General features: G+C 31.0%; 2 protein-coding genes across 2 annotated transcripts; one reads left to right on the top strand and one right to left on the bottom strand.

Annotated features, from left to right (window-relative positions):
- The first annotated feature begins 100 nt into the window (after window positions 1-100).
- On the top strand, window positions 101-1,507 carry LOC128395635 (putative uncharacterized protein DDB_G0271982). Its single transcript, XM_053356100.1, has 4 exons — window positions 101-274; window positions 361-1,011; window positions 1,084-1,131; window positions 1,207-1,507. Exons 1-4 carry the CDS (start codon window positions 166-168, stop codon window positions 1,320-1,322), a joined length of 924 nt encoding a protein of 307 aa, XP_053212075.1. The 5' UTR covers window positions 101-165; the 3' UTR covers window positions 1,323-1,507.
- Window positions 1,508-2,748: 1,241 nt separating this feature from the next.
- On the bottom strand, window positions 2,749-4,633 carry LOC128395637 (ATP synthase subunit gamma, mitochondrial-like). Its single transcript, XM_053356102.1, has 7 exons — window positions 4,478-4,633; window positions 4,348-4,379; window positions 4,139-4,270; window positions 3,729-3,939; window positions 3,509-3,652; window positions 3,213-3,433; window positions 2,749-3,103 (listed from the first exon to the last, which is right to left on the bottom strand). The coding sequence occupies exons 1-7, from the start codon at window positions 4,531-4,533 to the stop codon at window positions 3,003-3,005; spliced, it is 897 nt and encodes a 298-aa protein (XP_053212077.1). The 5' UTR covers window positions 4,534-4,633; the 3' UTR covers window positions 2,749-3,002.
- Between the last annotated feature and the right edge of the window lie 11,323 nt (window positions 4,634-15,956).

Genomic DNA, 15,956 nt, shown 5'->3' with positions numbered 1-15,956 from the left:
GATCATACGAGTTTGTAATTGTAATTTAAATTTTGTAATTTAAGCCATTGGGATGTAAATCATTTCTATTGGTTAACAACAATCGCGAGCAATTAAATTTAGTTCCTGGTTTAATTGGTGCTATGGTTCATCAGCTAATTAGTTGATTAAACACAATCAATAAGGATGCAATTCTCAATCTTAATACTTGTGTCAACGTGCTTTATAATTGTTAACGGTAATGGTCCAGTTCGGCCAAAGGTTAACGTTAAATTAGATGATCGATTACAATTTGGTAAGTTAAATATTAAATTGTTGTTGATTAGATTAATTGTTGGAGATTTTTTCTTTGTATTGTTGTTTGAAATTTTCTTTCCTCAGTTAAAAATTCAAATGGACAAATTAAACTTGTTCTGAAAGATCATGGCCTGAGACCCGATCAGTCTCAGGGTGAATTCAAGTTTCCTACGGAGATCGAAACAGTCGCTGAACTTGCTGAGCGTGAACGGGAACGTGAGGCAGAGCGTGAGTTGGAACGTGAACGTGAACGTGAACGAGAAAGAGAATATGAAAGAGAACGAGAACGAGAACGAGGTTTTGGTCGTGGTCGAGATCGGGAGCGAGAACGTGAACGAGAACGAGAGCGAGAACGTGAACGTGAACGAGAACGTGAGAGAGAATTGGAACGAGAGAAAGAGAGAGAACAAGCAAAAGCGAAACAACTTGAACTACTAGAAAGAGAACGGCAATTGGAACTAGAACGGGAAAAGGAACAGGATCTAGGATCGATCTTGTCATTTTCTAAAGGACCAGAAATTTTACCCGGTCTTTCAGTTAAGTTATCCCAAGATGACCTTTCATCCGACTCTGATGATTCTGATAACTCCGATAACTCTGATAACTTGGACAACACCAACAACAACAAAGGTCCCGCTATTGACATTAACCCGATGCAAATAACAGCGTCGGTGGTCAATCCAACGCTTCCACCGCTCTTACAGATGATCAAATTTTACCTTAAATTAATTTGTGGTAAGTTCAGCGATTAATTAATTAGTTCAGTTCTTTCAAAATCTAATGTAACTCCTCGGTTTACTAAATTAGAAGGACCAAATAAGCAATTTAAGAACATGAAACTCTATGGCAATTATGGTAATTATAACAATCTATTGATAATTGTGATATGAAAAAGAGTCAAATCTAATTGTGATTGTTTAAATTTCTCAGGTTTCAACAAATTTTGTGATGAACGTAATTGGACAGAAACAATTCTCACTAATCAATTCAATCAATTCCTAATGTTTATTCAAAGTCAAATTCCCAAAATTGGATTATCAATCTAATCAATGATAATAATAATGTTCCAATAACAATTTGTGTTAATCCAAATGTCAAATTTTATCAAACAATTTAAACTTGAAAAACTTTCAAACGAAATGAAATCAAATCAAAATCATTAACTACTTTCATCATTTTCTGATTATCTTTTTTCCAACCAAATGAGAAAATAAAACTAAATTAAAACTAATTGTTCAATCGGCGATTATTTATCAAAAATTGAGCCAATATATTGATTGATAGAAGTAGAAAAAAACAAATTACCGTTAACCAGAAAAAAGTAAAACTGGTTTTCGGGTTAGAAAACTGGTTAAACCAGAAAGAGAAAATTTTTTTACTTTTCCTTGTGTTTACATTTTGAGAACATGATAAATTGTTTCCTTGTTTTTGTTATCAACAATCAACTGACTCTCATTGATAATTAGCGAACGAGTTAATTTAGTTTTGGTTAATTGTTTGAGATCATAACCTAATCTCGTAGTGGTCATCATCTTATTCACAATTATCGCCGTCAAAATAACTTCCGACGTATCAATAAGTGTAATCAGCTTGGCTGATGTTCCCTTGACGATGGGTAAAAAGAAAAGGTCAATTTTACTTCCTTGTAACCCGAAAGCGACCCGATTGTTTGGACATTTAAAGATCATTTTAGCCGCTCTACTCACCGCTTACCTTTTAGGTCTCATCTGGTGGACGATAAACGTTTTCACCCATTATAAGGTTAAAATAAAGGAGACCAAAGGTCACATTAAGTATCGACATCATAGTCAATTTTTCATCATCACCGGACTTTATATCGCGGTCACAACGGGCTACGGTTTATGGTCAACCTTGGAGGAAAATGTTTCAAGGTGTAAATCGTTCATCATATTGACCATTGTTGGTTTTATCTTTGAACTTGTCGGCTCCAATAGTTCAAACGATGAGGAGGTTAAACAGTTAAAATGGGTTACCCTCATATTTGAACCTCTACTCTTGATCTTAATGTTAATCTACATTAAATTGTTGATCAAACAGACCAAAGATTTAATTTATTCACCACAATATCGACGTAAAATGGTTGATTCACCGAGAAATAGTTCTGATGATGATGAAGATGATGTCGATACGTTGACACTTATTCCACCGACAGTTACCACAGATCGAACTCAGAGTTTCCAAAGGAGACACCCGTTCCAATCGGCTTTTTCGTACTCATGATCATTGAGGATTGTTTTTCTCCCTTCCGATTGATCATCTGATTAACTTAATTATATAAATAATTCTATTGTTTGTTACAATGTTTTTTTCTTGTTTTCACAATCAAAATCCATCGAATCGTCGTATGTATTTGTAAACATTTCAAAGTTTCATTTAAAAGTTTTCACTCTCAATCAAGATAAATCAATGTACCGATTTTAACACCAATTAAATATTAATAATTAATTTAGATTCGGTAAAACAAAAACAATATCTTTAAATTGGATTAATTTTCTGACCGGGACTAAGCCTAAAAATGGGAGATACAGTTGCTGTTTACAGAATCTTTTACATGAGAGAAAAAAAGTTTTTTCGTTTTTTTCTTTTCAATTGTTTTTGATGGATTTAATTCCTTTATCAACTCTATCCGAGAGAAATTTATTCTCTTATTAATTATGGGTTAATCGTTCTTCGTGTGTATTTGTACAGATATTTGATTAAAGTTTCTAAAGAGCAGCAGCACCGGAAATAATCTCAATCAATTCTCGGGTAATAACGGCCTGTCTTGTTCTGTTGAATGACAAAGTAAGTTTCTGGATCATTTCACCTAAGAAAATTAAAAGAGAAAATAGAAAAAAAGAATTAGAAATTATCTCTTATAAGTGTTTATGTTCAAAACTGAATTTGAGAGAGAGTATTTGAACGCGAAAACTTACCGGCATTCTTACTAGCGTTGTCCATGGCCGTCATTCTTGAACTTTGCTCGGAACAAGCGTTTTCCTTCATGGCATAAAAGACCAAACTAGCCACGGAATATTCATGATAAGATCGGAGAACTTCATCATCCAAACTATCGTAAAGCTCAATTTTGGGGCTTTTTGATAGGGCAGCCATTGAGAAAACGGGCAATTCCGAGATGGCATAAGAGACTACAGACCTATGAGAATAAAGATTTATTCAATTAGTGTGTTGCCAATTGGTTAATTTTAATTACTCATTGAATTAGACTTACTTAAAGCGATTGTATATAAGGATACCTCTTTCAAATTCAGCTCCACTCTTGATTATAGCATTTGCAACTTCAATAGCATCACCAAAGGTTGGTGGTCGTTTACCAAAATCATTGAACATAAGGATAATATTGTCCTTGTATTGTCTGAGAAATTAAGAAAAAAGATCACAATAACGATTAAGATCTGAGAGATTATTTTCTGTCACATTAATATAATTACTTTGATAACATTGCCTTTGCCTTATCTCCAATTGTAACCAGTTTGATGTTTGCAGCGTTTGGATCTTCATTCATAATTGCTCGGACCTTTTTAGCGACACCAGAGTGAACAGCACCACAAAGACCACGATCAGAGGTTAAAGCAATGATTAAAGTTCCAGGTGATGAAGGTTTTTCCTCTTTTGGTTCTAATTCACTGGCAGTGTAAAAAGCTAAATAGGAGAAAAAAGGAAAACAAAAAATATTAGCATTGAAATTCACAACAGTAGATAGAAAATGAAAACTGATACCGGTCATATTTAAGGTGAGGTGGTAATAAAATATCAATACGAATGGAAACAAAACAAGGCCCATCATCTAAATCACAACATTGATTACCAAGCAATTAACTGTAAGACTTAATATAATTACCTTTTGCTCCATCACCATAACCTCGGGCAACCTTTAAATCCCTTTCAGCTCTTGCATATTTAGCAGCTGACACCATTTTCATACTCTGGGTAATTTTTTGAATGTTTTTAACAGACTTCAATCGGACACGGACTAGAAATGGATGGAAATAGAAATCAATTAGAATCAATAATTGTTCAAGGAGTAGAGAAATAAAATCTAAAACTTACTGTCTTTAAGAGTTGCCATTCCTCTGACTTGGCTATTTATTAACATTGAGAAAATCAAAATGAGAAAAAAAAATCATCAGATTACAAGTTAACCAATAAAGAGAATAGAAAAGAAAACAATCAAACTTACCTTCCTGAGGCCACAGGAAGTGGAGAGACTAAAATTCTAGATGCTAAATTTAACATGATTATCTTTTTAATTGTAATTAATTAATTAAATCAAAAAAAAAACCACAACAACAATAATCCAACAATAATCAACCCCAATGAAGGTTAAAAGTATTGGAGAAAATTCAACTCAATAGATGTCACTGTTATCGCTTTTCTAGTTTGTGGCTCCATCTTTTGGACAGAAATTCAACTAATCAAGTTGATCTTTTTTCGAGAAAATTTAAAAAAATTTTTCGTTTCAATTTGATTGTCTATCGGAACTAACAGATGAAGATGAAGATGATTACTGTGATCAATTGATTTTTCCAACAATTAAAAGAAAAACATGACCGGAACAACTAAAATTTGGCTCTGCCAATGCATGATACTGATTGTTAATATGGTCTCATTACCGATCACTCGATAAATTAACTCATGTAATCAATTTTACTTGATCAAATGAAGTGAATCAGAGAGATAAAAACAAAGATAATGATGATTATGATACTGATACTGATGAAATAAAGTACAGTTAGAACATGTAGAAACAACCTATAGCCCAACTCGAAATAATCCTTAGATTGTATGTTGAAATGTTCAAATCGTGACTTGTGATTGTTAATAATAGTTAATGTTTGATCAACGTTAGAAACTACACCTAAATTGTTGTTTGTGCTTAAGTAAAAATTATGAGAAGATGAGGATAAAAATGATGACAATCAGAGTAACCAAGAAATTCATCAGAATGAGTACAAGAGGGAGAGAAAAAAAAACTCGAACCTCATGTTGAAAGTGAATTGATGATAAATAAAATCATAGAAATCGAGGTAAGAAAAAAAAATAGAATCAACAATAAACAACAAGAGAGAAACTTTTTCTTCCTCTGTGATGATATAATATAAATAATCATTTTTACAAAAGTAAAGATGAAGAAAAGTAACAATCGAAATTTTCTGGTCATCTTCATCTCCATCATCGTCATCTCTTCATTAAGAAATGTCTCTCACGTCCTTTGAATTGTCTTAATCACCCAACAATGGTACAGGAAACTGAATCAACAATGAATTTGATCAACACTTTTTTTTTGTCTTCAAACTTATAACCAAGAGTTTGAAAAGTTATCACATATATATTGAAGCTTGGAGTAAGTGTGTTGTGATGATGGTCAAGACTGGACACATCATCTTTTTTTTACCAATGGAATAGTTATTTATATATAGATAGAGAGAGAGAGAGAGAGATGAAGATGTAACATTAAGCAATACGTGATCTGAAATCGCATTCACACCTATGGATGAAAAATAATGACAATGAGATAAACAAGCAGAGGTTAACAATGAAACAACTAGACAAGGAATCATTATCATTATCATCATCATCATCATCATGAAATCATCAACATTAACACCAACATGATGATGGTAGAAACATAATCATCATCCTCATTATCAACACTTTTCAATGGTTTACTTATTTTCTAACATTTATTATCAACCAGCATGAAGTATGAGTGAGATAAATATATTTATATATAAATTGAACAACATGATAACTTTGAAAAGTGTAACTGATTAACTTATTCAGGTTTCAATGATAATTTCATGTGTAAAAATCGCAATTTTCAAACTCCCAGTAGTCAATGTTTTTCTAATTTAACATTGACGTGTTCGTAATATATATTACATGGGATTGAATAATAATCATAATCAAACCATTACATGCAATTCAATAACCATTTCCAATCCTTAGAACTTTAATTTTCACTGTTTATCAATAGTAAATGTAGATACAGGGGACTGAGCACATGGGAACAAGTTCGAGGAAGAAAAAACAAGAATCACTCAAGCGAAAGTTACTTGTTAGATTTCCAGGTAAGTTCATTCAATTCTATTTCATTTTTTTTTCTTCACTTTCTTTCTCGATTTAAGATGTTGATTCGGAATATTTTGCTCGACTCAATTTTGTTTAATTTTCTTCTCTTATCTGTAATGCTGGTCGAAAATAATTTTAAGACTATTAATCTGAAAGGTGAAGATGAGAAGATTGGGAAGTTTCGAACTTTGAAAAAGTTCTAATGCTCACTTTTTTGTCCTCATTCCCCTTTGGGATTCTCTGAGAAGAGTATTACATATATTTCTGTCTCGAGAATATTTTTTTTATACAAGATTATTGTTACACTTTAAGTCGAGTTGATAAAATCTTTCAGTTGATAGTTTTCTTATTTGGAAATCTGTTCACTTACATCGGCTCAGCTTTCATCCACTGAACTTTATCATTACGATAACATATTATCATCATCATCATCCTACACATGAGATGATAAATCGTAAGTATCAAAATCCATGGAGAGAAAAGTATTAAAAATAAACTTCTTGATAAACTTTGCTTGAATTTTTTACTTTCCTCGGTTAACCTCAACTCTCTTGGTGTAAAAATAGAGCAACAATTCAATTATTTCAAAGTCTTGTACCACAATCAACTCCCGTTATCAATAATTTTCCTTGATCATTCATTTATATGATACAAAATGTACCAATTTCTAATTAATCAATCTGATTGTTCGTTCCGGATTAATAATCGAATCAAATTTCTAAGTAAAATTTTTCCTTCATCATGTATCAAACCATCGAAAGAAATTCAGAAATAAAATATGATTCAAAATTCAGTTGATTCGACCATTAGTTAATCAACACATTAAGATGCTGACCAATGTGTCCATCACTTTCTGAACAAATGGACAGTCAAACTATTCATAAAAATGACATAAACTCGGTGTTCAAATTTATAACTAGACCATTGTAATATTATGAATATAAATTCATCTATTTCAATCCTGTAAACCTCAAATTCCCTACGGATGAGGATAAATAAAAAGATGATAATTCTAGTTCACATACAATATGACAAAACTCTAAAAATATTATTGACCATTATTATCATGTCAGAATTGTTCATCTTCCATTCATGAGGAAGAGCGAGAGAGAAATAGAAATAAGAATAGAATAACGAAAAATAGATAAACTTTATCACTCACTCATTCACTTTATTTATCTCTCTCTCTCTCCTTATTTACCTCAATATCTTCAACTGTCTCCAAATAAAATGTTACCTTTTATCATTCTTCCAATTCCTATGATCATATTCAGCTTATTATTATCTCATCATCAGAATAACCACCAATACCAATAACCAATGTCTACCTGTGTATGTGACAGGTAATACAAGGGAGAAAACAAAATACCCTGTTAATCATGAATATAAACTGCGAATCAAAATGAATTACATTTTGATGAAGAGAAATGTAAAATTCATGGTGGATCAGAAATACAATAACAATTTCCCATCATGAATGATAACCTTTAAATAATATAAAGACAAAAAAAAACATTGAAAGACATTTCCCTTGGTTGATAAATAATATGATAAACTGTTCATACAACATTTCCTATGGTTGAATACAATTTACCTTTATTATTATTGTAATAGTTTTAAAGTGAGAGAGAGAGAGAGATGAATAAAATTATGTATTTGTTACAAAGTAGGAAAATATTTTTCCACCTCTTGAATACCCTCACTCCCTCTGAATACCATTGGAATTATTATCGTCACTATTATTGTTATTATTTCTCCATCCAAGACATTTTCATCTTCTTGTATTATTATCCTATTTTAGGAACATTTTCTTCTGATTGATTCTCAATTGTATTCATTTTCACGCTGAAAACTTTACTGAGTGAATTTTGGCTCAAGGTAACATTATCATGAAACAAAATTCCACCATCATGATTACTATTTCCACGAATTGGAATTCATATATTTCACTTATAATAGATTCTTAATGTTTACTTTTTAGTTATCATATTGTTTACAAATTGATTCAATTGTTTTTAAATTGATTTTCGATTTCATCTTTGTTTTTACCTCATTCAATTCATTGACTCAGTATTCATTTGATAATATTTTACAATAAAATGATGTACTTTTCATCAAATTTCAACAGTTAAATTATCTCATAACTGAACTTTCACTGATTGTGTCACATTTTATTTGGTTAGCTAATTTTTTGTCCCTATTTAACACTTAGATTATCACCTGATTAGAACTTCCTAATCAACGACATAATCTTTATTTTATTCACTTGGTTCATGGTGGTCATTGAATGACCAGTTGAATGTGTCACCATGATTTTACTTTTCTTCCTAAACTATTCTCATGTGTTGTGGACATTGGTCAGTTTGATAAGTTTTCTTTACTTCTATTTTAATCTGTCACTTTTATTGTATTTTCTTTAACAAATTGAAACATTTTCTTGTTCTGTCTATGGATTCAGTTTATATCCAGGTAATGAAACCTAAATAGTTGAACCAATTTACTTGATAGCTTCAGGTAATAAAAGAATGATATGAAAGTTACTCAGAAAGAAAATTTCTCTTTTTTCCATCATGAAAATAACAACTAAATCTTTTCTTCTCTTTCTCTTTCTTCATCATCATTTAATACTATTTATCTTTTCCCTTTTTCCTGTAAGTTCTTGACTCTTTCCACCTCTTGATAATCCAATTTATCCCATGTTGTAACAACTCCCTCCTATTAGAAACAATCATCATCTTGTTCAAACAAAATCCACATCCATCTTCCACCCAGTAACTTATCATCTCCTTCATCATCATCTTTATCATCATGTCTTAAAGCTATCATAACATTCATCATGGTGACAATTTTTAATTTCTCATCTTCAATGATATTATCCTTTTCTTGAGTTTCCCAGCCATGATGATGATTAAAATAACGATAAGACTTCATATGATAATAATAAGCAACAAGTTAATCTTTTTCAATCTAATGAGAATTCATATGAAACAATAGTTTTCATGATAAATTTTAAACTCTAATCATCATGAATGATAGAGTCTATTGTTGAAAATGATTTTGGATGAGATTGAGATTCAAGTTGTTTACATATTCATGTAACTGTGATGGTTCAAGTTTTTAAGGTTTACTTTGATTTTTCATGGAAAGTTTGAAATTGAAAGTGAGAGGTAAAGGAAAAGTTCTGTATTTCTTTCATTTATAACTTAATATTCTCGATCAATTTTGATATTCTGAGAAGTGTATTTGTGGTTAATATTGACAAGGAAGTTACAGTTTCATGTTATGGTGCTGATTTTGATTATAATGATTAGGTTGATTCGGTGAATGGATAAAGGTGAAAGTGTGAAGCTCGAGGGTGGAAAAAAATCAACAAAATCTATTCCATTGAATTGATAATCGTTTTTTCTTCCTTCTATTTACTCATCACTAGTTTGTTATTGAATCGCTGGTCAGAATCAATCGATTGAAATATTTTTCTCTATTGGGATTTAACGAGTTTTTTATTTTCATTCATCTCTTTCTCGGTCAGTTTATCAATTCACCGATTCGAATATATAAATTTTCAAATTGCTCCAATGATAAGGATGAAAAGAAACATTTTCTTCTAGGTTCTTTTCCTTTTGGCTTCAATCAAATTCAAAAATCACCTAAAAAGAGAAAAATGAAATTGTAAAAGGAAATTTAAATTTCTTCATAGAAAAATATTCAAGCCATGATCATCAGATAATCTCAAGGTCTTAATCTGTTCAATGCTCACAGTGGTGATAGAAGTAACAACTCTTACTCTTCTTATTTCTTTTTCCTTGCACAAGTTAATTTACTTTTCGAGGTAACCACAAGGCCAACAACGTTTTAAAAGTAGTCTCGAACCTTTCTCTCTTTTAAGAGGTTTTCACTAATTAGTTGGAAAAAGCAAAGAGTAATAGCGAGAGAGAGCAGTTGATACATCTTACGAAAAAATTAGTTCACACCGATCAACCAGGTGGAAAGACAAGTAAATAGTAAGAATGGTCAATACGCTAAAAAATTGACTTTTGAGTTGCGAATTGAAACCTTGTGGTTTTGTAGAAACATAAGAAAGAACTTTGTATATTTCACCAACTTAGGCCCATACTCACCAACCGTAATTAAAAGCAGTGATCAACTAATCCTGAGATCAGACCGATTCAGAGTTTAGACTAAAAAGTTGTTTCACCAAGCTCGATTAGTTGATTCCCAATTCTTTGATTTTGGGTTCAAATCAAGTTGAATTCAAAGCAATTGAATATTAATTTAATTAGGAAATTGTGCCTAAGAAGGTCTTTTTTCCCTGTTTTTTCATTTTTACCCCTAATTTTTAATTAATTTTTTAACCAACCGATCACCAAACAAAACAACGGTCATGACAATAAAAACATATTTCTCTTTAACCAAAAGCGGTTAATTTGAAGGGGATGAATTAATTAATTGTTTATGCAAAATACTTGAAAATAAGATTGATTTCAAAACCATTAACAAGTTATATGATTACACTGATCAAGTTTTCTTGATATCTTTGTTTAATATTTTTTTAAGCAAAAAAATCTTTTTTACGCTAGCGAAAATTGTAGAAAAATAATAGGACATAACGTTATTAATCAATTTATTTAAAAAAATCAAAGAAAATGGGTTCGGATGGAAAAATGAGGAAAAAGTCATAATCAAGAGTTAATCGTGGTAATTACCAAGATTTAATTTTGATCAAGACTTCCGAGATCAAATGAAGATGATTTCGGTTGGTGAAACAACAATTTAAGCTAAGATCAATTGATGTCGGTTGGTGAAACAAGATTTTTTAATCCTCTAATTAAATTGACCTAAACTTAAATCTGATCCGAGATCAAGAGTTGATCAAAGTTGGTGAAACACAAAAGTTGTGATCAGCTGATCAGCTGATTTATAACTAGACTCAATTTAATTACGGTTGGTGAATACGGGCCTTAATAACTAATTATGTCGAATTGTATAATTGAAACTTTATTTAAATTAAACACGAAAACATGAAGAGCCACAGTTAAACATTTACTTGTACATTATTAACTGGACTTATTTATTAACAAAGAAATTAGTTTAAATAATAAGAAAGGCGTTTACAATGAAAAAGTAAAAGTTGACCTTATTGGTCAATCTGAAGTGACCGTTGGTTTGAGTTTGTCTTTGCTTCATTAACAAAGGAAAGTGAACAGCATTGAAGCGCCAAAAGAGGTGATCAATTTGGATCAGCATATGGATGAAATTAGAGCTTAGGAGAATATGGAAGATCAACAAAGGAAAAAGGTAAGTTTTAATTTTAAGGATTTAGGCGCCAGTATGAGAGACCAAAAAATTAAGGTTAATTATTAAGCTTAATTTTATCTTTTTCTTGATGACCTTTAACCAATTATAATGTTTGGTCAACATGGTAAATGTCAATAAGCTACAATAAGCGAAAAACCTTATTTATGGGAAATGGAAATGGACCAAACATTTTTGGTCATTACTCGGTCAATATTTATGGTACAGAAATAAAACATGTTCTGTTCAATTATTCATATCATGATCTGGCTAAATATATATAAATATAACCTTTGACATCTTGGCAACATTTAGTTGGTGTGTTCAAGTTACTCGTTTATGTTAAAAATCAACTGAAAACTCGATGTTTTCAGTTTATTACTCTGCGAATGCATTTGAGGCTCTTCAAATTTATATTAGTTTGATTATTGTTTGATCAAAAGATTAAGCTAAAAGTTGGGTGATTATGATGAGTCTCTGTGTTAACTCAATGGGGAAAATTTGAATTCCTGTAAATTGATGTCGATGATTAAATGAAATGATTTTGATATCTTAAGTAAAGTGAGGTAATAATCAAGGTTAATAATTGTTGAAATAACCAACACCCTCTCTTGCTCCAAGCTCGATCTCAATAGATGTTCAAAAAGTTTCAACATTTTCGCAATGACGGTGAACATAACGACTTTGTAAACATATCCGCCAGTTGATCATGAGTTGAAATGAAGTTCAATTTTATTGTACCTTTCTCTTGATGATCAAGGATGAAGTGATATCTAACATCAACATGTTTCGTCCGTTTATGAATTTTTTGACAATTTAATTGATCCTTGATTATCAGACATTATTTTAACTGGAAAATCGATCGGAACTTTTAAATCTATAAGTAATTGCATATACCAAAGTATATCTTTTCCATAGTCTGCAATTGAAACATACTCGGCCGCAGTGGTTGTTTGAGCAATTGATTTTGTAAGCGAGAAGCCCAAGAAACTGGTGATCCTCCTAAAGTTACCACGAAACCCGAAGTCGATTTTCTTGTGTCGATGTCAAAAGCATAATGGGTGAATTGTTGATGGTATTAGTGTAACCAAGGAAAATAACTTTCTTTCCCTTTCGATCCCATTTCTTTCTCATGTGATCAGGAATTTCGGTATCAAAAAAACAGTCAGAGATCTTAAGGTGAGTAAAATTCGGTTTTCTCTTCGTGAACAGCTCAAGAGGGCTAACATTTTGTTGACTTTTATTCGGAATTATTTTTAACACATACACAGCGGTACTCATTGCCTCGTCCATAAGGAACTTCGGCAATTTGCTATTGAGCATCAATGACCTGGCTAATTCAGTAATTGTTCTGTTCTCTCTCTCGATTCTACCATTTTGTTGTGGTGAATAAGGTTCAGTTAATTCATGAACGATATCTTTATTTTGTAGTAAAGTTTTAACTCTAATGTCGATAAATTCTTTCTATTATCACTTCTGATTAACTTTATCTTGTTTTCAGTCGTTTTTTCAGCGTATCTAATAAACTTATCGAGATTAGAAAACGATGCTGATTTTTGTTTCTGAAAGAAAATGGCACATAAAGAACTTTTTTCATCTTCAGTAACAAGAGCATATTTACTTCCGTTCAATGAGCTAACTGACATTGGACCCTGGAGGTCACAGTGAATAGATTCTCCAGTCTTAACATCTCTCTCTTTCACTGACCTGTAAGTTTTTTGACATATTTAACTTTTAATACAACCCTCGCAGTGGAATTTACTTGGTTCATAATCGATTTTTATTTTAGGTAAAATACCATCTCGAGACATTGGAATAATCTTGTAAACGGCAATGTGAGCAAGTCACTTATGCCAATCAGTAAGTGTCGCTTTCGATTCCAATGAAAATGAAGCTTTATTGTCTCTTTGTTTATCATTAAATTAAAAGTATTTGAAAATCTATTAGCAATCATGACAGTTTTACCTGAATTAGCATAGTGAATTTCAGTTGAATTAGAAGTGGATCTCTATCCAAAACAAAGAGTAAGAAGCAAGAGAGAGCAAGCTATCTGTGCAATGAAATTGGTTCATCTAATTCATGGAAACGAGTGGAAACGAATATTACTTGTCATGCAAAAACTTGCTTCTGTATCTAACAACCAATGAGAACAACTTGATTCTGTCACGTTTGTTTTTGTGACGGTTTTAAATATGACAAATTAAAGTTTAATGGAAGTAATTTTATGAAATGTTTAAAAGACTACACAAGTTAAGAATTAATTTATAATTGAGGGTGAACAATAAAGAGATTAAGATATAATAAAGAAGAAGAAATTATAAGAATACGGATTAAAAAAAGGAAATTGATTAAAATCAATTAAACACAAATTAAAAAGAAAAGAAGAAATTTAGAATTCTCAATGATTTACTTTTGATTTTATACTGATGTTGAATATTCTGTACCTAATCGATTAAATTAGCTCACTTGAGAACCTTTCACTAATTTATTTATTTAATTATCCTGTGAATCTTAATTAATTGATTATTATTAAATTGGTTAATCGATTTGATTTTCTGTAATTTACTGAATTAACTATTACTGATTTCCGATAATTAATGGTCTAACTTTAATTGTTATTGTTTCCTGAATCAATTATCTGGCTAATTAATCTTAATTAATTGTTGTCTGATCACCTTATTAATTAACTGATCTTTTACAGAAAAAAGGATAAAATTGAATAAATTAAAAAGAAAGATTTATTGGAAAGAGATTAGTCAGACTACCTGGCTAGTTACCATATTGACCTTTGAGGTAAATGAATTAAACATCGTTAATTTGAATTAATCAAGTTCTATTGGTGATGAGTTTCTGGTGATAAGATTCTGGTGATGAGATTATATTGAGCTTGACGGTTGAAGGTTAATAATTGTGATTAAGTTTATGGCAATTGAATTATAATAGCTGAGATCTAATAGTTAAATTTCGGCGGCTAAGGTTGATTGTTAAATTTCGGCGGCTAAAGTTGATTTTTAAATTTCGGTGGCTAAGGTCCATGATTGAATTTTTGTGACTATAACCTCATTTAATAATCAATGAAATGGATTAACTCAGGCTACCTGGGTTAATACATTGAGAATAATATTGAATAGGAAAAGGGTAAGGATGTTCACCACAGCTGGCACCAGTTGTGGTAAGAACTTGGACAATGGGAGAATGAAAAAAGAAAAATAAATAAATCAATTGCTTTCCTTAAATTGTTCTAAACAATATGAGGAAATTTATAAACCAATTAGACGAATTAGTTGTCTCATTAACAAACAAACAAAAAACGCCAATGAAATATATCTGTAATTTTGTTGTTGTTTGCTCTTATTTTTTTAGTCAAATGATTGAAGAAAGAAGAGGAAAGAGAGAGAAAAAGACAGATAAAGAAGAAAGAGAAGGTAGAAAGGAAAAACGAAAGGATAAAAGAAATGTGCAGAGAGAGAGAGAGAGAGTAAAGAAAAAGAAAGAAAATCAAATGAGAAAGAGCGAAAGAGGGAAAGGAATTTGGAAGGAAAGAGAAGAAAATTAAGAAAGAGAGAGAGAGATGAAAAAATCATCATCACAATTCGTTTTCATTGACAGTAAAAGAGATAATTATTATCAGAATTTTCTTCATTATTATCATTGTTGTTGTTCTGATTATTTGATCTGTTTGAATAATTATCACGATTACGATTATTTTTATTCGATATGTTTCTATTATTTTGATACTGATTGTTGTTGTTATTATTTCAGTTGTTTTCTTGGTTGTTGTTACTTTTGTTGTCGTGATTGTTTTGGTTTCGATTGTTATTTCGATTATTTGTGACCATTAAATTCTTATGAAATGATCTCTTGTTATAAGAATTGAACTTATTTTTTCTTTGAAAATTTATGTTCCTATTCTGAGGAAACTAAGGTAGCAAATGATCAGGACTTCCACAACAGTAACACTTTCTCACATTGTTACTCTGATTCTCTTTGAAATTATTAGTTGAAACTAAAGCGTCACCATGTTTATTATTTTTTTCTCGCTCATCTTTCTTTTCATTTATTAGTTACTTAGATTTTAGATTCTGCAAGTTTATATTAATACCAGAGATAAAAAATTTCAGGCACCTGACAAAACGACCTAAAACTAGGAGGTGAATTGAAATTTAATGTAGTTTATATTGATGATATCATTGTATTCAGCAAAACAGAAGAGGAGCATTTAGCGTTGTTGGAATCAGTTTTGCAGCATCTTCCAACAGCGGTGCTTACCTTAAAGCCTGAAAAATGTAAATTTT

Source organism: Panonychus citri, unplaced genomic scaffold, assembly GCF_014898815.1.
Source record: "Panonychus citri isolate SS breed McGregor unplaced genomic scaffold, ASM1489881v1 Contig00141, whole genome shotgun sequence".
Classification (NCBI taxonomy): domain Eukaryota; kingdom Metazoa; phylum Arthropoda; class Arachnida; order Trombidiformes; family Tetranychidae; genus Panonychus; species Panonychus citri.
The sequence above is the reverse complement of the archived record's forward strand: the minus strand, read 5'-3'. Positions and strand labels throughout refer to the sequence as shown.

Coding starts and splice junctions, on each gene's coding strand:
- LOC128395637 (XM_053356102.1), bottom strand. CDS start 4,533: ATGTTAAATTTAGCATCTAGAATTTTAGTCTCTCCACTTCCTGTGGCC. Junction 4,380..4,477: donor CTTCCTGTGGCCTCAGGAAG/GTAAGTTTGATT, acceptor GTTAATAAATAG/CCAAGTCAGAGGAATGGCAA. Junction 3,104..3,212: donor CAACGCTAGTAAGAATGCCG/GTAAGTTTTCGC, acceptor TAATTTTCTTAG/GTGAAATGATCCAGAAACTT.
- LOC128395635 (XM_053356100.1), top strand. CDS start 166: ATGCAATTCTCAATCTTAATACTTGTGTCAACGTGCTTTATAATTGTT. Junction 275..360: donor AGATGATCGATTACAATTTG/GTAAGTTAAATA, acceptor TTCTTTCCTCAG/TTAAAAATTCAAATGGACAA. Junction 1,012..1,083: donor TTACCTTAAATTAATTTGTG/GTAAGTTCAGCG, acceptor TTACTAAATTAG/AAGGACCAAATAAGCAATTT.